General features: G+C 38.3%; 1 protein-coding gene across 2 annotated transcripts; it reads right to left on the reverse strand.

The window, feature by feature from the left end:
• Window positions 1-269: 269 nt before the first annotated feature.
• Window positions 270-23,071, reverse strand: pofut2 (protein O-fucosyltransferase 2). Of its 2 annotated transcripts, XM_039755319.1 has the most exons (9): window positions 22,832-23,071; window positions 20,855-21,105; window positions 15,542-15,686; window positions 12,719-12,829; window positions 10,615-10,681; window positions 7,570-7,695; window positions 5,165-5,345; window positions 4,482-4,605; window positions 270-802 (listed from the first exon to the last, which is right to left on the reverse strand). In XM_039755319.1, exons 1-9 carry the CDS (start codon window positions 23,011-23,013, stop codon window positions 649-651), a joined length of 1,341 nt encoding a protein of 446 aa, XP_039611253.1. In that variant the 5' UTR covers window positions 23,014-23,071; the 3' UTR covers window positions 270-648. The 2 variants fall into 2 exon arrangements, with proteins under 2 accessions (XP_039611253.1, XP_039611255.1); XM_039755321.1 differs by lacking the exon at window positions 12,719-12,829.
• Window positions 23,072-23,743: the final 672 nt, after the last annotated feature.

Here is a 23,743-nt window from a genome sequence, read left to right on the forward strand (position 1 = left end):
TATATTCTGAAAATAGGCAAGTGAATGATTAATTCATGTTTATAAAGCACACAAAGGTGAAAAACTGAACTGGCAAGAGTGTGTTTTAAAGACTGATACCTTAATTACTGGGTCACATTGAGATAAATAAAGGTTCAGACTCAGCATGACATCTGCTAAGCAGAATTTACCTTCTGCACCACTTTCAGTATATTTAAAGTGAGAACAAACAGGTATAAATCCATGTATTATCATTTATTTAGTGTTACATATTTTGTAAAGTATGGGGGAATGAGAAACAACGTGATTACATTTAAGAATTAAAGAAATAAATTAGCACTGACAATGCCTACTTCCAGCACTGAGTCTGTAAACTCATTTTTATGAATCACTTAACAATATGTTAAATGGCTGTAATGCTTATGTTTCTGAATGCTGGCTTATCTTTTAAATAGTCTATCTATGTATGGTGTATGTTTGTTCTACTTCATGGGACATCTTAAGATAACCCCTGGAGTATTGTGAAATACTGAAATCATTCTGTTTAATTTTTTGTCAACACCATCCAAACATTTAACCACTGCATAACAGCATATGTGGATACTGAAAATACATTTTAATACTCTTCATAAAATGATAGCACCGTTAAAAAGTTGTGTATTTCTTTGATCAGTAAACTATTTTCCAGTGGGTTGGCTGTTCACAGTCTTTTTCATTATCACCACAGAATCGATTATAAGTTGTTTTAGGATCAAATCCTAATATTTCACGTTCTTCATGAATTCTGAAGGAAAACGTTGAAACAGATGTGCCTATGAAATACCTGTGAGGGGAGACAAAATGCTTATTTAACAAAAATAACAATAAAGACAATCATAAACATTTTATTATTTCTGCTTCTTTATCTCTTTCTTAAATGAGTACGTATAATTTAACATAAAAAGCTGAAAGCCTAACATGACCTGCTTCACCAAAACACTTCACTAAAACTAAATAAATATCCTTTAATATTTCCCATATGGGAGTCTGACAAGGAGTCAGCAGGTATAAAGGGTAGCAATGATAATCCACGCACAATAATAAAAGATTAACAAAATACAAGTTGCTGAAAATAAGCGCATTACTTTTTCCACAATTTAGACATAACATAAATGAGACAAGCAGGTAAAGGAGATTGAGTGGAACCATTTAAATGAGTTGGAGTCACTGAAATGTTTGCCTTTTAGATTTTTAACTCTGGTGTAGAATAAAACTGAAGTTTGAGGATTTGCTGTTACCCAATGAGTCCTCCACTACTTGTCCGCAATACTAGCCAGCATTTATACAGTCAGATCTACAATGCTGAATAAGACTCCGTATGAGTGAAAATAGGAGGTGGTTTATGCGGTGAAGCCATTGAGAAGGTCATTAAAAACTCCCCACAACCTTGAACTTGATAATCAGGTCAGAAAATGAATCGACTGATGAAAATTTAAACTATTCCAGATTAGGGAATAAAATATTACCTTTATTATCATACCAGACACGAACGTTAATTCAAATATAGTGTGCTTTTTTGTAATAAGAACGGCCCTCAGTCTAATTCTGCCTACTCAAAGCATCCTGATGCACCAACATTGATGGACTGAAAGCCAGAAGTCTACGTGACCATCATCATCAGGTCCTTCCATGAAAACCCTAAATACAAAGAGGACTGTTTCATTTATGTTAAATTGCCCAGAGGGGACTGGGCGGTCTCGTGGTCTGGAACCCCTACAGATTTTATTTTTTTTCTCCAAATTTTGGAGTTTTTTTTTTGTTTTTTCTGTCCACCCTGGCCATCGGACCTTACTCTTATTCTATGTTAATTAATGTTGACTTATGTTTATTTTTTATTGTGTCTTCTATTTTTCTATTCATTTTGTAAAGCACTTTGAGCTACTTTTTTTTGTATGAATATGTGCTATATAAATAAATGTTGATTGATTGATAGCTACTGTATACACGTCATGATGTTTTACATCACAAGAACTCAGTTTCACACATAATTTCAGAATTTCATGGCCCTCTTTTAGGTTAAACGAAACATTTATAGCCTACAACCCAAGGTCTGGCATATGAGAACAGTGAGAAAATGCAGGTAAGTCTACCAAATCAAACAGGCGCTTATCCTAAGTTGATATATGGACTAATACCTCTTACAAAAATGTTTCTTGATCTCAGTGAGATAGTTTTATTTTTTTAAGCAAATTGGAATATGTTTTAAGTGGCCTATATTTTTTGAAAAATTAGGAGATTTATGATACTAATAACTATGCGATAAAATATTGACATTGTTTTTCTTTTTTTGATTTTATTGAAATCACACAACATTCCATAAAAATAGGTCAATTTTTACAAATAGGATTGTTTTTCTAAAAAGTTTAAATGTCACTATGAATTTCTTGTTGGCAGTAGAAATCTTGCATGTCTTCTTTAAACACTGTCCTTCATACTAAAGTAGGTGAAAAAAGGCAGCAAGTTGACCTTAAGTACCACATAATACGCACACATTCTACTTCAGCATTTCTTTTAAATTCACAAATATGCACAACAGGACATGATTTTAATTTTGATTTATTAAATAGTTTGAGAAAATTGAGCCCACATTTGATTTAATCTTTAAATCTTTAATCATTACAAAGAAAATAAAATGATGTTTGCACAAGTTTAGGGTGGTCCATATCTAATTATGCAATTATTATTACGCTATAACTTAAGTTTATTACATAGAAAATCACCAGAAAACTCCTGGACCATTGAGAAGTGTGCAAACTGACCACATGAAGAATCGTCTTCGTGCTGAACAGGAATCGTTCCTGCATAAATCAAAGTCATCCAGACGATCTGGATCTGCATAATTAGATCTGGACCACCCTGCATTTAATTCCCAGCCACCTTCTACAGCAGTAACAGCTTTTTAAGTCTTTTTTTTTTCTAAAATAAAACAACATCACAAAATAAATGAAAAAAAAATTCTGCTTTGAAAAGAAATATTACAGAAAGAAATTTCTGTTTAGAATTTATTATTCAGTAAAATTAGGAAAATGGGCTCAGAATATTTGTGAAAAACAGTTTTTGTGTCTCTCACATACAGAAAATAAGATATTTAGTGGAAATGTTAGGTTGTTTCCATTTGTATTTATTCACATATTTTTATTTTTTTGGTGGATTCTTTGTACAGTGTCTTGCATTCATCTTAGTGTACATAAAACATTATTTACTATACTAGGGGGCTCTGCCCCCTGCTCGCTTCGCTTGCCAACCCCCGGGACCAGGTGCAGGATGCCGGCTTGAAGGGCGTCAGGGCGCTACTCCGTTAGAGAAAGCGATTTGTATTTAAAGAGATGGTATATAGAAGAGTATGCGGTGCATGGGAGAAAGACGGTTTGGTCCTTAGTTATTATAGATAGAAAATCAGTTACTTGAGTATTTCACTACAACTGTCTATTTTAAATACCAATGAATAATAAAATGTAGTAAAAAGTAGAAGTAGTAAAACGTAATATAAAGTAAATAAAAAATGAAATTACATTAACACCTCGTCAAAAACAATATTGTGAATTACTTTATCCTCTAACTTACATTCCATAAACTTTGCTTTTTTGTATTTCTGTTTGCATATTGTTTGAGATATTTTTCTCTTTTTCGTTTATTGGACAATTCTTTTTGTTCTTGATTTTTATTATATGCTGCTGTTTTTTGTTCATTTTCTTTTTCTGATGTTCATTTTCAGCTCTTGCAGCTCTTTTTCTATCACAATTTAAAATTTGACGTTCTTGAGCAGATAATTTGCTTTTCTGCATTGCCATTATAACCGATTGCATTGAAGGGCAAGTTAGCACGAAGAGTGTCACGGGGTGGTACTGAAAGAAAATGTGCGCACTAGGAGTAATGATTGGGCGAGCAGTGTGGAGGGGAGTGGTCAAGGCTGAATAACGTGGACACGACAGAAACCTTTTTTAATTTAATAAAGAGATATGAATAATTACCATTACCATTGTATATGCTTTTCATTTTTGTCATCATGATATCATTTTTATCATATTAAACACTCCTATAGTACCCTGACATAACTTCACAGGCCCTGAACAGTGTTTATAATGAGTCCATCATTCAAAAAATATTAATTTCCCTTTATCAATGTTCAGTACTTCTAGTATACTATTTGTTTTACCAATTCATTTACTTAACTACAGTTTCCAGGGAATCCATGCCTATCCTACAAGCCATTTGTGGACAGAATGTCAGTTAATCACAGGTCGCACACACATAGAGACAATGTGACAAAGAGACTATTTAGTTGATACTCCAGTGTGAAAAACGTTACCCATAGACACGCTAAGGTGTGTGTGTCAGGCAGTGGTGCTTAACCACAAGACAGTACTACATTATTATGATTATTAATTATTCTTTCTGAAGTATTCTTTGCACTCTGTATCACAGGAGTGAAACCAACATGAGCACTTTACTACTGGCATTACCTTGCATGAGCACAGATCCACTGATCAATAATCGCAACTCCTCCATCTTTGTATAATTCCATTTCTTCCCAAGTTGGCTCATACCTTCTCATTTCTGGAAGAAGTTTACTTATTTTCTCTAATTCTGTAAGTAACAAAACATACAATTAAAAGAGAGTTTAAATCACAAAAACATTCTCAGTAATGTAATTGGTGACAGTTGCTGGAAAGTAATGATATGCCAACACAAACATTGTAATGCAGCACATTGGTAAACTTTGCTAAAGGTTTGCCAAAGCTGAGATTTACAAAAGCATGTAATGGCAATATCCCTAATAAATTCATTTGATGCACACATTTTAGATTCTTTTGAAACTGACCCTTTTGCTGTCTGGTACTTCTACAATTGCCCCTTACAAATCCTATATAAATAAGACGTGATTTAAAAACTTGAAGGCTCAAAATGTTTTTGACTGTGTATTTTCCTTTTTAGGGGACATCTGTATGGTCAGTCGCTAGTTTTAGCATTCACGATACATTTTGACAACAATTCTTAATTTTCAAATGTCAAGTACAGATATCTTTATTACCAAACCATTTTACACAAATAACCAGAACCTACAACAATCCCATCCCATGTATACTACTGTCTCAAAAACAGTTATCAGTTTTGAACAGTCTGGGTCAAAGAATGAATAAATTACCATCATCATCAGCATCTGTAGCAATAAATACTTTGTCCAGTTTATGTTTCTTCATAATATCACGTATGGTGTTGACAGCAGCTGGCAGACTAGGAACATCTTCCCTGTGTCCCCAGAGAAAGTCTTTTCTTCGAAGATGAATTGCTAGATAAGGACCACCCTTTGCATAACCAGAGCGTATCTGAAAGAAGTACAACGTTAAGAGTTTGAACAGAGCCGAGTCCTGAAATTACTGTTTCATGTAGGGTTGTTAATGATTTACAGTGGCTCAATTAACTTATGGCAAGGGTTTAAATGGAATCATCTTATTTATTATACATTCAGTTTAAATTTGTATTGGGAAATCCTGTTTAATTGTCTTGCTGCACTAAAACTCCTGATACAGAATAACTTTGAAACATGGTGTTCATTTAAACAGACACAAAGTGGGAGCAGTTAACCTACATGTCATATTGTTTTCTATCCAGAAGCAGAGAAGATGCCTTCAACATTAAGACAGTGTGCTAAATGTAGCTCAATTTAGGAGCATTTCAAAGAAAACAGTGATGAAGATTGCAACAAACTGTGTAACAAAGTGATGAATCACTTGTGGTAATGTCGGTAAAGCCCTGGAAGGGTTGTGAGGGCGGAAGGTAAACTGAATGCAGCAAAATAGAGGGAAATCCTTGAGGCAAACCTGATACAAGAAACATAAGCCATGGGGGAAGATTTATTTTCTAGCAAGACAACAACCAAACTCATTAAGCTAAAGTGGCTGAGTCACTTAAGAATTTGTGGCTGGACTTACCAGGTACAAACAAAAGACACTACTTGAAATGTTAAACTGCCACAGCCAACCATATCATCAGCAAAACTAGCAAGGATGAACAGCAGTCAGTATAAATCACAAAAGGGTGTGTACAAAGACAGAGGACATGTTATCAATCGGCATGGCTGATGGCAAAAGAATTCAGCAGCTAGTCAGTTAGCTTGAGCCAGGGTACTACATTTTAAAGAGGCAGCAGGTAAAAATATTTTTATAGAGCACAAGAACAATTTTGATGAGAACTGGGCATTCAGCCCAACACAGCTCATCTTTCATTATTCTCCTAACTTTTATAAAATAGGAGACATAACAGGTCAAAAACTGAAAAACCATAGCCAATAAGCTTGCACTTTGAATTGCACCAGCAAATAAGAATTATATCACAGCAATATACTATTGTATAAATAAATAATGACAGATGAAATCATGAAACCCACGCAGACACGGGGAGAACATGCACGCAGGGAGGACCTGGGAAGCGAACCCGGGTCTCCTTACTGTGAGGGAGCAGCGCTACCACCTGCGCCACCGTAGTATACATTATTTGTAAATTACAACTCATAGTTAATGAATAATGTAACATGTATGTTATACCTAAGTATATATATATATATACATAAGAATATCAGTTTCCTAACAGTTGATAGAATTGACTTCCCAGTTCATTAATATGCCTTTATTACTAAACAAAAATGTATAATAGTGATTTTTAGTAACCTCAAATGACAGTTTCTAACACATCTTTACTTAACATTACTACAAATCCTTATGTGTGTAACACACAAATAAAACATTTTGTGGAAAATTTGGTCTTACATTATTTTACATGTTGCTATTAAGCATCTTTTAAATGATTAATGGTTATTCATTTATCAAAATTGTGTGACTATTGATTATAGAATGTGACCAAAATTTGCAGCTCTAGATTCAATTAATATTATTAACTAGTAGGGGTATCTGGCACTGCCCTAGGTGAAATATTAGGCAGGTGTGGCCATTAAGAATCTCCAGAGGAAAAAAATATCCCAAACCAAAATTTCCCCAACTAAAGCCTCCATAGGGAGCAACTTTGCATACCTGTATCCTGTCCCAAAAATGCCTCCTACAGGCACTTTCTTATATAAAAAAAAAAAAAGCAGGTGTGGTCATTAAAAAAAAGTTACCCGGGGAAGATTTCAGACAGAAATATAGCTTGTGGTCTTCCCCTGTAAAAATGGGGAATCTGTGCCAGATTTGGTGGAGAATGGTTCAACAGTGTGGATTTGCATACAAGACAAATAAATATTGTACAGAACTACACTTTCAGCTTTATAGCTTGATTATCTTCAGCATAAACCAAGATTAAAAACATCAGCTAAACCAACAAACGCTTTACAGTTATTTCAAACTTGTTCCAAATTAATGCATATAAATGTTAAGCTTCCTCCTGTCTAGTCCAAACTAAGACATGGTGTAAGGTAGATCAGCAAGTTTTAAATTGTGTGTGTGTATATATAAATAATAATCCCAGCTTCATGGTGAAATTTTGTGATTAAAAATAGAATAAGAATTCATTGACAAAAAAGAAAAAAAAAAACAAGTGTACTTTTTTCCATTTTACCTTTCGTTTTGTCCAGTCTTCATTATAGTCTGTCTTGTCATCCACATCATTAGAATCAAGGTACCTGGATCGGAATTCATCTCCTACCAGTCGGAGGTGCTTTGCAAACACCATGCTTCGTCGAGTCTGGTAAACAAAACAAAAAAGCACAGCTTCATTGGTTGTTGATTTTGTAAATTCATCAGACTAAAATGTTGACTAAGCAGTCAGGGTCTGTTTGCTTTATCTTCTGCCAATGTTGCATAAACTGTGTTATTGCAAGCGAATGTGACTTTTCATATCTAAAAAATAAACAGTAAAAGCTCAGAAGTACAATAAAATTAAATAAAAATATAATTTTGGAAAACAATTTTTACAAACTTATATTTTTAATAATATATAAATATATAAAATAAATAAAAATGATATATATAGATATATAAATAAATAAATAAAAAAATAATATATATATATATATATATATATATATAGGGTGTTCCAGATCTAAATTATGCAATTTTCATTACACTATAACTTAAGTTTATTACATACAAAATCACCTGAAAAATCCCGGACCATCGAGAAGTGTGCGAACTGACGACATGAAGAATCGTTTTCGCACCGAACTGGAATCGTCCCCACATAAATCAAAGTCATCCAGATGATCTGGATCTGCATAATTAGATCTGGACCACCCTGTGTGTATTATATATATATATATATATATATATATATATATATATATATATATATAGATTAATCATTGTCTCTTTATTATAATAAAAAAATCTTGGGGGGCGAGACTTTTAATCCTGCAACGAGAAATGGTCTTTTGAAGAGAGACGCTTTCAAGTCCCATGTGACAAGACTTTGTGCCAAAAGATTTAACTACGCCCGGGGCCGGAAGTAAAAAGGCAAAGAGTAGATGACACAGTAGAACGTCGTAAAGAATTCAAAAACATTGGTGTGATACACATGCAGAGCAGGTTAAAGATAATGGAAGTATGAAAACTCTAAATTATTACTTGGTGAAATAATGGAACAGCAAATAGAGATTGAATATATTGTTCGGATTTAAATATTAGGTCAGAGACTTGTAGATCGTCTAATTCGTGCTGCCATCAGTAGTGTTTCTTCCTAATGAAGAGGCATATCCGCGAGAATTAAAAGATTGGTTGTTTGGTGAAAGTGAAATTTCAAGCCCTGCGTGACAAGACTTTATGCAAAGAGATTTGGAAAAGTCCCGCCCACATCTAAAACATTTATAACCACACACATGGTTCAATCATTTCTCATTTGTGTGAATGCTATTGTCAGACACAGTTCGTGTAGAGAGAAAGAAACGATATTCATTCACAGGCGTTGTCACGATGTAATTCCAAACACAGAATCAAAATTCAATGTGATATTGATGAAAAGGTAAATGCGAAAAGAGATCGGATATATGGACATAGGTGATATGACAGAAGTATGTAGATATTGTTTGGCTTTAAACTTTAAGTCGGAGACTGGTAGATCGTCTAATTGGTGTTGCCATCAGGGAAAAGTAGTGTTTCTTCCCAATGATGAGGCCTATCCACAAGAATTACAAGTTTTGTTGTTTGCGAGCAGCAGAAATCCGAATTTGTTGGCGCGTTGCGCAGGCAGAGGGGTTGATGAGCGAAGCCCCCTAGTAAATTAAAAAATTAATTACAATTCAAATTTACAATTACAATTAAAAATTGTAAAAATATAGCTTTGCAATATAATATATAAAAAAAACAAAAAAGCTTTTCAAGGTTGGCATACAACTGAATAACCTCTGCTTCACAGTTTAAAGACCCTGGCTCTAACTACTGGTTATATTACCGTTCATACAGAACATATGTGTTTTCTTAGTGTTTATGTGCGCTCCCTTGAAATATGACAGTTTCTCACTCCATCTCACAGATTTGCATTTTAATATAATGAATAATTCAGAATTGAATATGTGCAAGCGTGTTATTTACTATGTGGAAGCTTATGATGCCTCTAACCCCCAATGGAAAAAATCAAGTTTGGGGAATGGATGGAGGGACAAACGAACAAAACAAACACAATACTAAGTGTTTCACTCTTTTTTTAACTCCAGTAGCATATTTTCAGATCTGATCTTGCCAAACATTTTATGGTAAACTTATTAAGTCTCTGCACTCAACTTGCTTAAGAATAATATGTGCTTAAATAAAGCAATACTCTGCCCCAGAGTATTTTTTATCTGCTCTTTACTTCTGTGGTTTGTAATTACAGGCAAGAAAAATTGTTAATTTCATGTTTTCACTTGGAGTGTAGGTAACAACAGCGCTGAACAGCAGCAAGTAATGTGAAAATATCCAAAATAATTTCTCATGTTTCCTTGTGTTGCATAATCCATCTGTCAAACATTCAGATGTTTGCTCGTACAAAACAGGAGTGCATTAAAACAGAACTGAGTTTTCGCTCATTTGTTGCTTATTAATCCATACATTCAGGATTTCTGGATTTTCCATCAGCTGTTTATGAAATTGCAGGAGTAAATGTATGTTCTGCCTATTGAATCATCTCAGATATGCACAAATACAAGATATATTTTCCACCTAATAATGTTTTCATTTGATTTTCTTTAACTTTTTAAAATCTGGAAATGGAAATAAATACACATGTCTGGGTATGTTGTGCGCATACAAAAAGATTCCGAACGTGGATTGTGTGATGAGTAATTTTTTTTTCTTACTTTCATGGATGTTTTCAAAGTGTTTGCTGTTGTTAAATGTTGGTCCTCACTGACGCTTATCTTATCTGTAACGTCGCTCGCTTCGTTTTCCAGAAGATTAACACTATTTTTCAGCCATAACTACAAATATCATGAGGTAAAGAACAGATAAAAATTTTTTCGGGTTGGGTGTTTCTTTAGCTAAGATTAAGTTAAAAAAAAAAGTATTCGTTTTTGAAATGTTGCTTTTATATTTTCAAAACAAGGCATACTATGTGCATTATATATGTTTGTACTTATGTTGAAAATAAATTGTCTTCACTTAAATTCAGAGAATAATGTAAACTCAAACTTACATCCCAATAGTCCTTTGCACCATAGTGATCATGAAGAAGTGTTTCTGCTCTATCCAGCATCACTGATCTAAAAAAAAAAACAATATATAAAATATATAAATATTTTATATATAAAATAATTTCAGTAATCACATATGTGAGAAATTTCCAAATGGAAATGTCATTTGAGACGTTACATCAGTGAGATATCTCTGTTTAACTAAAATATTCAAGCAGGTCAAAGGCTCAAATAATTATATCATATGAAATTTTATGACAAGCTGGAAACTAAAATCAGTTAATTAGTCTGTAAATATTTACCTGTTCTTACTGTACATTTGGTATATTGTTGTGAGCTTAAAAATATTTGAAATCAGATACAGTAATCCCTCCTCGTTTGCAGGGGTTACGTTCCAGAACCCCCCGCAATAGATGAAAATCCGCGAAGTAGAAGCCATATGTTTGTATGGTTATTTTTATATATTTTAAGCCCTTATAAACTCTTCCACACTGTTAACATTATTAGAGCCCTCTAGACATGAAGGAACACCCTTCAGTCAAAAGTTTAAACTGTGCTCCATGACAAGACAGAGATGACAGTTCTTTCTCACAAGTAAAAGAATGCAAACATATCTTCAAAGGAATGCGTGTCAGAAGCAGAGAATGTCAGAGAGAGAGAGAGAGAAAAGCAAACAATCAAAAAATCAATACGTGCTTTTGGGCTTTTAAGTATGCAGAAGCACCGCGATAAAGCAGCATTTTTAGAGGAGCGTCCTGTAGTGGATGGCCGGCTCCATATTCCGGTCCTCACCGCCAGGAGGCGCACTCCCAAGAGCATGGATATGCCTTGAATTCCAGCAGGGCCTTATGGACCATGTAGTTTTTATGCACAGCCCTGCTGGATACCTTGGAGGCCCCTGGGAGTCGCTGTCGGGAGGCCAGTGGACTCTTTTGCCCATTATAACCCGGAAGTTCGTCACAGGAAGAGCGACGGGCTTCCGGGATGAGAAAAGCATTATTTATCCTGACCCGGAAAGAATAAGGACTTGTGAACTGTTGGATTGGGATCACTTCCAGGTCAGGGACACGAGCTGAGCTGGGTGGTAGGAGGGCAACGCGTCTGGGAGTGGAGGATTGTGATTATTTATTTATTTATTAGTGTGGAGTGGAGGGTGCTTGGTGCACGTAATCCTTTTAATAAAACAAAGAATTGTAGCACTTTTACCAGGTGTTTGGCGTGGTACCTGAGTATTCAAGGGAGCACTACTGCCCCCTACTGCGACAGTCCGTATCCTCTAAGCAAACAGCCTCTGTGCAAACAGCCCCTGTGCTCACACCCCCTCGGTCAGGCGCAGAGAATGTCAGAGAGAGTGAGAGAGAGAGAGAGAAAAGCAAACAATCGAGCACCACGTGGGAAGCATATCGTATATCATTGAGGAGTTTTAGTTAATACATAATACATGCTCTGATTGGGTAGCTTCTAAGCCATCCGCCAATAGCATCCCTTGTATGAAATCAACTGGGCAAACAAACTGAGGAAGCATGTACAGGAAGTAAAAAGACCCATTGTCCGCAGAAATCCGCGAACCAGCGAAAAATCCGTGATATATATTTAAATATGCTTACATTTAAAATCCGCGATAGAGTGAAGCCGCGAAAGTCGAAGTGCGATATAGCGAGGGATCACTGTATATAAACATATGCGATAGATATAACATCTATCTAACATTTATGAATAACTATTAAAAATGTACTCTATTAAACAAACTGTATGTAAAGAATTAAAAAGAGGATGTTTTTATGCATTAAGTCATAAAAATGAAGTTAATACATATGAGGTACATATTTACAGAAAGCTTGTCCTCGTAACTATTTCCTGTACCACACAAACATTAAATGTGATGAAACGTTACAAATTTCAATTAACGTAATGCATACATCCATAAAGTATGTGTACAATTTTTTTACTTCTGCTTATTTTTCTACGTTTGAACATTTAATAAAAGTGACAGAATTAAAGAGCAACTTAACTGTGCCACATTTCTTTCCAATGTCAATTTCATTTAAAGACAGATGAGCATACTAATACAATATTTGAAGATCTGAATTACTTGTTCTTGTTTACCGAGCAGTTGTGTTTCTCAGCAGGATGGGAACCACGATTGACGCATGTCCCTGGGCTGACAAGCAGGTGACGTTCAGGCCTCTCGTCTCCTCATAACCCCAGAACCAGCCTCTGTAAATACATTTGGAAATGTAGAGTTCTTCAAAAGGAATATTTAAAAAATGCTCAGTTACATTATTGTGATGAATGGGGACTCCCTCTGTTTATTTTAAAGGTGCCATATTGCATACACCCATTTTCCAATTCTAGATTTCCTAATATTGAGATGTGAGGTGCCTGAGCCTATTCTGGCAGCATGAAGGATGAGGTGCCAGTCCATCACAGAGCTCATTCTCACCACCCAGCTAATTTAAAGCCCTCAAGTCATTAAACCGGCAGGCCTTTCCACTCAGTGTTACCAGGGTAGTCTATGCACAAAACCCCAGCCAAATTAGATTATGCAGGGTTGAAAATGTTATAATAACTATAATCCATTTTAAATTTGGGTTTCCTGGAAATGTCAATTGGCAAACTAACAATTACTGCCATTAAGAATGAATGTTATTTCAAGAATCCGGCTACCCCAGGATTATCTCATGCCAGGTCATTGGCTGCATGGATTTACCTCCTGCGTCTCAAAGGAGGGAATGTTAGGTAGAAAGGCAAATCAAAATGGACTCTCTTTAACTAAAGATCCTGAAGTGGACTGGTGCATTCTCCAGACACCATTTTGGTATTTCAAGTTCTACCATCCACATACGAAAAGATGTCAAATTTGAACTTTCCTAATCACAGTGGATATCTCAGATGTAATTCATTTGAATTAAAAACTGGGTAGCACAACAGGTAAGATTGTTGCGTTACAGCTCTAAGGGATGCATTTTCATTTCCTAGTTAGACTGCCTTTTATTTGATGTTTGCCATGCAGCCACTTGGGTTTCTTCTGGTTCACTGTCACAGTCCAAAGACACACAGATCACTTGTTTCTCTAAATCGGCCAATTGTGAATAGACGAGCTGCTGTGGCTTTAGTGTGGCCAGTATTTACAATATAATAAAACAGACAAGTTCATTAAAATATTGTGATTTATTTGTTATATACTATTTCTAGAACTTTAAATATACATCTCTCTATTATAATAAAAAAATCCTGAGACGAGACTTTTTCAGAGAGACACTTTCTCATCCCGCGAGATGAGACTTTGTACCAAGTGATTTAACCAGGCCCGGGGCCGGAAATAAAAGACAAAGAGTAGATGACAAAGTAGAACATCGTAAACAGTTCAAAAAAACATTGGCACGGTACACATGCAGAGCAGGTTTGAGTTAATGAAAGTACTAAAATTTGAAAAAACTCAAAAAAATGATAGTAAAGATCGCATTAGCGCAAACAAACAGAAATTATTACTCAGTGAAATAATGGAGCAGCGAAAAGAGATTGAATATATTGTTTGGCTTTAAACTTTAAGTTGGAGACTTGTAGATCGTCTAATTCGTGTTGCCATCAGGAAAAAGTAGAGGCGTATCCGTGAGAATTAAAAGATTTGCTGTTTGGTGAAAGTAAAATCCACATATGTGAGCGGCAGAGACGTGAAGTTGCTAGCGTGTAGTGCAGGCCGGGGGGGTTTGGAGAGCGAAGCCCCCTAGTGATACATATACATACATATATATATATATACACATATATTTCCTGTTACCTTTCAGGATTCTTACTCAAAATATAAGCTGTGCAAAACAAATAGCCATGGCATTAATATCCTAACTCCAATTCAGGGTTACACAAATCAGACCCCAACCATGGACATGGCACCCACTCACATCTTACACAGAGCCAAATTAGAACCCCAAGTATGTGCATTTCTGAAGTGAGGTACATAAACTCGAGGACCTGTAGGAAAATCCAGCCCAGTGTAAGGAGGAGAACATGCAGACTCCCAACAGAACGAGATTTGGAGCGATCAACGCCATGACAGTAGATCTGTGAGGCTGCAGTGCTACTACAACACGCATACAATTGTGTGTAAAATTAATTTCAAAAATGCATTATGTTCCCAAATGATAAATCTAATAAAAGCACTTGTCTCTTTCATCAGTCAGTTGGGACTTTTGATGAGATTTATTTTCATATTATTTATTATTCATACATTCACTCTGCAACTTGAAATTGGCCTGTTTTGAGTGAGGATGTGTCCCTGTGTGTCGACTGGCACCCAGTCAGGGTTCAAGTCTCACTTTGTTCCTAGTGCTGCCACAACAGACACTGGCACCCTGTGATCCTGTGTAGTGTCACACACGTGTTAATGGGAGGCAGCTAAAGGGGCTTGAGTGACGGCAGTTCTGAGACAGGCCGGGCTGTGGCAGAGTGCACTGACTCTTTTTCTCACTTCCCTGTAGACCATCCCTGGGAGACTCCACCTGGCTCTCGTGACATCATTTCTGGGACCGAACCAATGGAGACAGAACTAACCGGCGCCGGCCCCCCTGATGTCACGTCCGGGCCTGATCCAATGAGTGACGAACACGTGCCCGATTCCCATGACCTCACTTCCTGTCTTCCCCTTTAAAAGCCTGCCCTTTTTCCCCTTTCCCTCAGTCTTGTTTTGGACTCGTTATATGCACATCAGTGCTGTTTATTGTGATAAAAAACGACTTTGCAGCCAGGATACCAGAATATACGGGTGGCTGCCCCAAACCTTTCCTGAGTATGTCTCAGCTTTGTGACAGTAGGAAAAGTGATTTATGGAAAGAAGGATGTATGGATATGTTATATGACATCTTTGAGCTCCATCATTTGTATGAAAACGTGCTATATACAGTAAATAAATGTTGTTGTTTCTGTCTTTACCGGTAATATCCTTGCTTGTCTTTCGAGTACATGAGTTGCTCTATGCAAGGTCTCTCATCAACCTTCTCCTCCCATTTTCCATCTGTCCACCCTTCTGCATAATTTTGTAGGACATACACCTGTTCTATGAAAGGGCCACCAGACTCTATAATAAAACAAAGTAATTAAAACATCATTAGTAACTCACAAACACATCTGATATTTCCTTCAGACTATAAATAAAAACGCACTACAAAGAAGTTTAGGGTTTCAACGCTTGATGTAATCAATCACTTCTAAAAATGTGTCAGTGATATTTGCACCAGAATTTATTCAATGTATTCTTATACACAACAGCACACAACCGAGAAGTCTGACTCCGCATTAACACAAATTTAAAAATGTACAAACAGAAAATGACTCCATGTGAAATACTCACTGGCCACTTTATCAGATCAGGCCAGTACTGGACAGAAGTCCTTTTGCTACGATAACAGAATTCTTCAAGGTGAGGATTTATTTAGGTGCTGAAGAACATTCCTTCTGGATTTTGGTTCAGGATGACAGATTAGCATTATGAGGTTCCTGCAGATTTTTTTTCGACCGCACATTCAACTTCCTCATCATCTCAAATGAGCTCCATTAGACTAAGATCTGGATATTGTGGGGACCAGTTGAATTCATGGAACCACGATATAGGTTGGGATGGTGTGGCATGCACACTACCCATTTTACAAAGAGACGACTAGAAGATGATGGTCAGTAACAATGGTTAGGAGTGCGGTGGCATTTCAGGGACACACAGAACATCAGACACAAGGCAGGATGGATCCAGTGACTTATTTGGTTGACACTAATGTTGTGTTACCAGGTGACTTTTTTTCCTGTAAGTCATGCCATGTTCTAACCCAGTTAATTCAAATCAGGGGCACAGGGTACAAGGCAGGCACAAACCCAGAACAGGGCATTAGTCCACCACAGGGTGAACAAACACACACACACTAAATGAAAAAGACAACTCAGGTATGCTGGCCTATAAGGCAGAGTTTCAAAGAAATCGTCATGTCTAGAACTGGCAAACTGAAAGAAAACACTAAAATGAGAAAAAGGCTGGAATTGCTAAGAAGCCCACCCTCCAATGTCTGTGCTCTGCTGCCTATTATAATCTTTTCCCTGTCACAGGTGACACTGCTATTAGGTGTATTGTACTGTTTAAGGAACCACTGAGGTGTCCGTTTCTAAAAACGTATGTTCTTATTCTCTTGTCCAGTTTCTCTCAAGACAGCAGTAGACACCTTTGTATGAAATCTTTAGTTTCTTGGCGATCTGTTGAATGAAATAACCTCGACTTCACAAAAACAGCAACTGGCATGTTTCTTAAGAAAGCAGTTTTGTTTTGGCCATTTTTAAAACTACAATTGAACTTTAGGAATGCCAATACCTTGAAACCCAAAGAAAGAAGATCCTTCGCTTTATTAAAGAGGAGATGTTTTAGCTGCGCTAACACAATTACAGAGGTTTTTCTAATGAGGGTTAGGGTTTTCAGGACAGAACTACTTAACGGATTTAGATCAGGTTTTTTTCTAGAATTTGCTTCAACATTCTGGTTGATTTTGCAACTTCTATCATTGTGCTGTGTATCATAGTTTGCTTGCTGTACCGATTTATTAACGCGAATCCGAGAGAGACGCAGTGGGCCGAGGGGAGGGAGACGGGCTTTCCTCACTCACGCATCAGCCTCAGTGCGTCCCTTACCTCCGCTTATCTAGTGAACGAGAGAACTACTTCACAGATTTAGATCGGGCCTTTTTTGTAGAATTTGCTTGAACGTTCTGGTTGATTTTGCGACTTCTCTCATCACGCTAAGTATCATAGTTTCCTTGCAGCTGCGATATATTCGCGCTAATCCGAGACAGAGGCTGCAGGCCAAGGGGGTTGGGGGAGCGTGACGTCAGGAGTGGGGAGCCGGGCAGGACCCTCCTCGCTGTCCTGTTTCACTTGTACGTGAGCGAAGCCGCAGGGCACAGCTAGTAGTTAATTAAAGATGAGCTAAGAGAGTTTGCTATCAGGAGTAACAGCTGCTGAACGGGGGGCTTTGTCAGTCATTTCAAGCAATAACAACTATTTACAGCATTAGTAATGTTTTGGCAATATTTTAAAATCAGTTTTAATAAAAAAAACAAGCACTTCTGTGTGAACTTTTTAATGTTACTTTCCATAATATACAGTATATGAGAGAGTGAGGACTGCAGCCACATTATTGGAGGAACCCAGCTATGTGTATTAACAAGCAGACGGGCTAAATATGAGGTGTGATCAAAAAGTACGATGAATGTTGATGCAGGGCGCCATCCAAGAGCAACGCCAAACGATTCACTGCCGGTCCTGACAGATCCATCTTAGAGCCCAGTTTGTGACCAGTTTCAACTTGTCTGATACTCTCAGTCGTTTGTGAGCCACTGTTGAGTTCAAGTGAGTTTTTCAAGTTTGTCGTTAGTAATGGACATCGAGCAACGCATTAACATGAAATTTTGTTTCAAATTGCAAAACCCATGAGATGTTAAAATCGGTTTATGGTGACACTGCACCGACAGTTAAGACTGTTTAAAAGTGGCTTGATCGATTTCCTAATGGATCTGACTCGCTTGAAGACGAGTAAAGATCAGGACGTCCTTCAACATCAATAACCGAGGAAAATATTGAAACGGTTTCATTCTTCATCATGGCAACGCTCCTTGTCACACATCCCTTCTAGTTACGACAGTTTCTGTCGAATTAAAACATTACGCTGTGTCCGCATCCACCTTATTCGCCGGATCTGGCACCGTGCAACTTCTGGCTGTTCCCTAAATTGAAAAGGACCATGAAAGGCAAACGATTTCAATCCAATGAGGACATCCAGACAGCCACAGCAGCCCAACTAAAGAGACTCTCGAAAGGAAACTTCCAGAACTGCTTCGCAAAGTGGCAGGAGCGTTGGGAGAAGTGCATTCCAAGTGGAGGAAAGTATTTGGAGAGGGACTAGTAGTCGTAAATCTTTTACTGCAATGAACATTTCTTTTTTTAAACATTCACCGTATTTTTTGATCACACTTCGTATTGTGGCCACTGAGTGTATATGTAGATAAATGTGCTATTCAAAAAAAATGACAGGTACACAAGTAGTTTGTTAAAAAGTCTGCATGCAAACTTTGTAACCTAGTGTTTCTCACTCAGCCCTTACGTGATTGTGTATTATTTTTAAGCGGAGGGATAAATCACGTTTAGAGACTCGTCAACATTTGAAGCCTGTCCCGGGACATGTCAAGCTGAAGTTGATTATAACTTAGAAATGGAGTTTTTGGCATACAAGCAAATACAGAGTATGGTGAGAAAAGGAAGGAAACACATTTACTGTATTTATTTATTTTGCACATTTTGATTCAATAAAGTAGCTTAAAGCACTCTATATGAAAAGAGGACAATGTTGAGTATCTGAAGAACTCGGGGACAGCGTCAGATAGTCAAGTTGACAGAATAAACAAAAAATCGACTTTTTAATGTTTTGTTTAATGGAATCTGCTGCTTATGTCAAGAATGATTAATATGACTTTAAAAACTGAAATGTACGCCGTTCCCCTCAGGGATCAATTAACTACTATGCATCTATCCGTCCGTTTTCTGGATGTGCTATAAAAAACTGAACTGCATTTTTTTAAATATTTGCACTTTTAAAATTCAAGACGTACACAGTGCATCCGGAAAGTATTCCCAGCGCATCACTTTTTCCACATTTTGTTATGTTACAGCCTTATTCCAAAATGGATTAAATTCATTTTTTTCCTCAGAATTCTACACACAACACCCCATAATGACAACGTGAAAAAAGTTTACTTGAAGTTTTTGCAAATTTATTAAATCCCACGTCCATAAGTATTCACAGCCTTTGCTCAATACTTTGTCGATGCACCTTTGGCAGCAATTCCAGCCTCAAGTCTTTTTGAATGTGATGCCACAAGCTTGGCACACCTATCCTTGGCCAGTTTCGCCCATTCCTCTTTGCAGCACCTCTCAAGCTCCATCAGGTTGGATGTGAAGCGTCGGTGCACAGCCATTTTAAGATCTCTCCAGAGATGTTCAATCTGATTCAAGTCTGGCCACTCAAGGACATTCACAGAGTTGTCTTGAAGCCACTCCTGTGATATCTTGGCTGTGTGTTTAGGGTCGTTGTCCTGCTGAAAGATGAACCGTCGCCCCAGTCTGAGGTCAAGAGCGCTCTGGAGCAGGTTTTCATCCAGGATGTCTCTGTACATTGCTGCAGTCATCTTTCTCTTTATCCTGACTAGTCTCCCAGTTCCTGCCCCCCACAGAATGATGCTGCCACCACCATGCTTCACTGTAGGGATGGTATTGACCTGGTGATGAGCGGTGCCTGGTTTCCTCCAAACGTGACACCAAACAGTTCAATCTTTGTCTCATTAGACCAGAGAATTTTGTTTCTCGTGGTCTGAGAGTCCTTCAGGTGCCTTTTATAAACTTCAGGCGGGCTGCCATGTGCCTTTTACTAAGGAGTGACTTCTGTCTTGCCACTCTACCATACAGGCCTGATTGGTGGATTGCTGCAGAGATCTTTGTCCTTCTGGAAGGTTCTACTCTCTCCACAGAGGACCTCTGAAGCTCTGACAGAGTGACCATCGGGTTCTTGGTCACCTCCCAGACTAAGGCCCTTCTCTCCTGATCACTCAGTTTAGATGGCCGGCCAGCTCTAGGAAGAGTCCTGGTGGTTTTGAACTTCTTCCACTTACGGATGATGGAGGCCACTGTGCTCATTGGGACCTTCAAAGCAACAGAACTGTTTCTGTAACCTTCCCCAGAGTTGTGCCTCGAGACAATCCTGTCTCGGAGGTCTACAGACAATTCCTTTGACTTCATGCTTGGTTTGTGCTCTGACATGAACTGTCAACTGTGGGACCTTCTATAGACAGGTGTGTGCCTTTCAAATCATGTCACGTCAACTGAATTGACCACAGGTGGACTCCAGTGAAGCTGCAGAAACATCTCAAGTTTGATCAGGGAAACTAATCTCAAGTAAATTTTTTTCACGTTGTCATTATGGGATGTTGTGTGTAGAATTCTGAGGAAAAAAATGAATTTAATCCATTTTGGAATAAGGCTGTAACATAACAAAATGTGGAAAAGGTGATGTGCTGTGAATACTTTCCGGATGCACTGTACGTCCACTGACCATGTAAAGAGAGTTTTCCTGATCCAAGTCAAGATTTCAGGTCAGTGGTTTTTAGGTACGTTTTGTTTTATTTCTAACTCGCTAGATTTAGTTTACACAAACGAACTTACCTGCTATGAAATGCTCGTACTCAATAACAGGTATGTTCATATTAAGGCTGTCCAAGTCAAAGAAGTCACCCCAGGGAATTCGGACTTGGTAGATGTCTGGAGTCTGCCAGTGATAGAGGCGTCCCCAGGGGGGCAACACAAGAACCCAAGGCCCTTTCTTGAGGAGAGCCTTCATTAAAGAAGCCATGCGAATGAACACGTCCCTCCGTAGATTAAAACCTTCAGGGGGATTCACATCGTACAGCAGGTATCTGTAGGGCACAAAAGGGCACATTAAATAGGAAACAGCCAATGGCAGTCAAACACAAGCAATAAATACTTTAAGAGGTGGCATTTAGACACGAGGACCACTTAACAGAAATAGTTTACACAAATGAAAAACAAAAACAACAAGAGGAGTGTCAGTCTTACTTTCTAATGATTACAATGTCCAAAGATATTTAATGATTTTCATATCAGCCCATAATTAACACATACCGCTCCATGCCAGACTGTCACCTCTCACAGGACACTTAACTTTACGCTTCCATTTGGCAGTAATGGCCAAAATGCTGAGATGAGCACGGGGGCACAGTGCTAGCAAGAGAAAGCGTAAGTCAACTGTGAGCATGGCTGGCAGATGTCAAAACAAATGGGGTCATTAATCAGTCCGGCCAGGTACTGGCAAAAGAAAAGAAGGAAACATTCACAGACGGGTGTAGCAGAGTGCCATTACGCCTTCAAAGGTCCAGAGACGCGGGTTTAATCGCCAGCTCAGACAGTATGCATGTATACGGGTTCAACATTTTTACTTGTGTTGGAATTTCCAGACAGTCCTAAGATGACAGAGACGGCGTGTTTGCCCAGCCATTTATTATCGTTCCCTTGGTTGCATCCTTGTGCCCACCACAGAAAACGCAAGGGCAGCTTCGGAAAAGGAAATGAATGGATTCATAGCTATTAACTTTGGCCTCCGTCAACTCCTGATCTACCTACAGTTCCAGTACAGAGCTTACATCTACTGTGGTTGTGTACGTACAGCCCACCCAATGAATACTGCATGTTCAAAAAACGCATGGATGTATAGATATCATAGCCTGAAATACCCAGGAATGTGTTACCTTACTGTTCTGCCAATTCAATGTTTAATTTCAATCCTTCTCCTTCTCTGATGGTGTTGTTGCAAATTTCTGAAAGCCAAATTAGAGTGCAAATAACAACCCATCGTAAACCGGGAAGTTTCTTTTCATAGATGCATGCTCATCTGATTTGGGTTCATGTAGGGTTTGGACTGGCACTCTTAAGCTACAGTATGCTTCCCACACAAGGCACATCACTCATACTGCACATCAGGTTCCATATTTCTATTGGGGAAGCACAGTCTTCTTAAATGATGCCCACCCTCCCACGGGGCACGTGTATTGTCAGCTGGAGCTTAACCAGTGACGTTTTCATTTACCGCCCCAAGGCTTACCCAGATGGCAAAACTCCCCGCACTTATTCAGTACCAACAATACCAGCAAGAACCACCTCCGCTCGGACAGTGGATTTCAGGTTTTATGACTTACTTACAGGTTACACCTACGTATTTATTTTTTTAAGAATTACTAGAAAGAAATAACCTGGGAGCAAAATACTTACAGAGTTAACGTCTAGCATTGTGAGTTCACACTCTAGTATACGAGACATTATTTTCTTTAAGATGGATTACTAATGTAAAAAAAATCATATAAAGAACACTGCGTTTTAATTAAAGGTACAACTTGTCCTCTAACTGTTGAATAGTTGAACTCGCACGAATTGAAAGCCCACAGCCAAAGGGTCCAAATTGGTCGGGATTATTACAGGTTGCTATAAACATAAACTTCCCTTTCTATCGCGTTATCCGAGTCGGGCCAGTAGCTCATTTAACGCCCGCATCCACACACTTTCTAAATCAGCAGCATTGGATAAATCAAGAGGACGAGAGCACAGCATCGCCGTTCAGACGTATCGCACCTTCGATCCGTGGCTACTGAGAACGCAGCGGCAGAATGTACGGCGCTTTTCCCAACACTGAAAGTCTCATCTCCGGCGACACAACCGTCCGCATAAAGGAACACAAACAACACGAGCAAGCAGTGCGGCCACAGGGGAGTCCACCGCATCCAGGCAAAAAGTGCCCTCTCCCCGTCCGCCATGCTGGTCTCCACATCCACGCACTTCCGGTGGCGGATACGAGCGACACGGCGTCTCTAGTTGCCAGGCAACCACTTCTTCGTCTTCTTCCGGTAGCTGGCAAGGAGATTTTTTTTGAAAGCCTACAAGACTAATAAAAGGTAGTTTAATAACAGTAATGCAATATTTTATTTATAAAGGGCCTTTGCCATGCCCACATATATAAGTGCTTTCATAAGGTTCTCAGACTCATTTGGTTATGTTGTACCCTTCTCATAAAATCGTTCAGGTTCACCATGGGATAGGAGTTGCCAGCCGTCCCGTAACTGGAAAATTCATTTAAAAGTATTGAAGTGATACGGAGCGCGATTTATTCCGTATTTCGTACACTTCGCACAGAAGGGGACACCAACGCTCATTTATTATCTTTCAATAAACCCATATGTAGTACATCAGCACGCCCTTCTCCCGCATTTCTGCACATTAAGAATCCTACCATGGACACCTTATGAGGTCCTTGTGGGACACGAGTGTCCCTGTGGTTCGTTGGCTTGGCTACTGGAGTTGTACCCTCGCATTGTAAATATTCGGTAGAATGGGTAGGAACTGCCGGCCGTTTAGTACACACGTACCAAATATTCTGTGCCAGAAACACTGCTTACAAACTGCCTTTGGATCTCTTCGTCTTAAGTGACGATAAGCCTGTTTCTAAAGTGACCTTCCTAGCCACGGACCTGCAGCAGGCGGTGTATC

This window comes from Polypterus senegalus, chromosome 6 (assembly GCF_016835505.1).
Source record: "Polypterus senegalus isolate Bchr_013 chromosome 6, ASM1683550v1, whole genome shotgun sequence".
NCBI lineage: Eukaryota > Metazoa > Chordata > Cladistia > Polypteriformes > Polypteridae > Polypterus > Polypterus senegalus.

What these genes read in the sequence shown, in the direction of transcription:
- pofut2 (XM_039755319.1), bottom strand. Translation starts at nt 23,013, where the DNA reads ATGGCGGACGGGGAGAGGGCACTTTTTGCCTGGATGCGGTGGACTCCC. An exon ending in TCAGTAGCCACGGATCGAAG is followed by an intron (nt 21,106 to 22,831) that starts GTGCGATACGTC and finishes TGTGCCCTACAG; the next exon opens with ATACCTGCTGTACGATGTGA. An exon ending in AAGACTGGACAAAACGAAAG is followed by an intron (nt 5,346 to 7,569) that starts GTAAAATGGAAA and finishes TACTTCTTTCAG; the next exon opens with ATACGCTCTGGTTATGCAAA.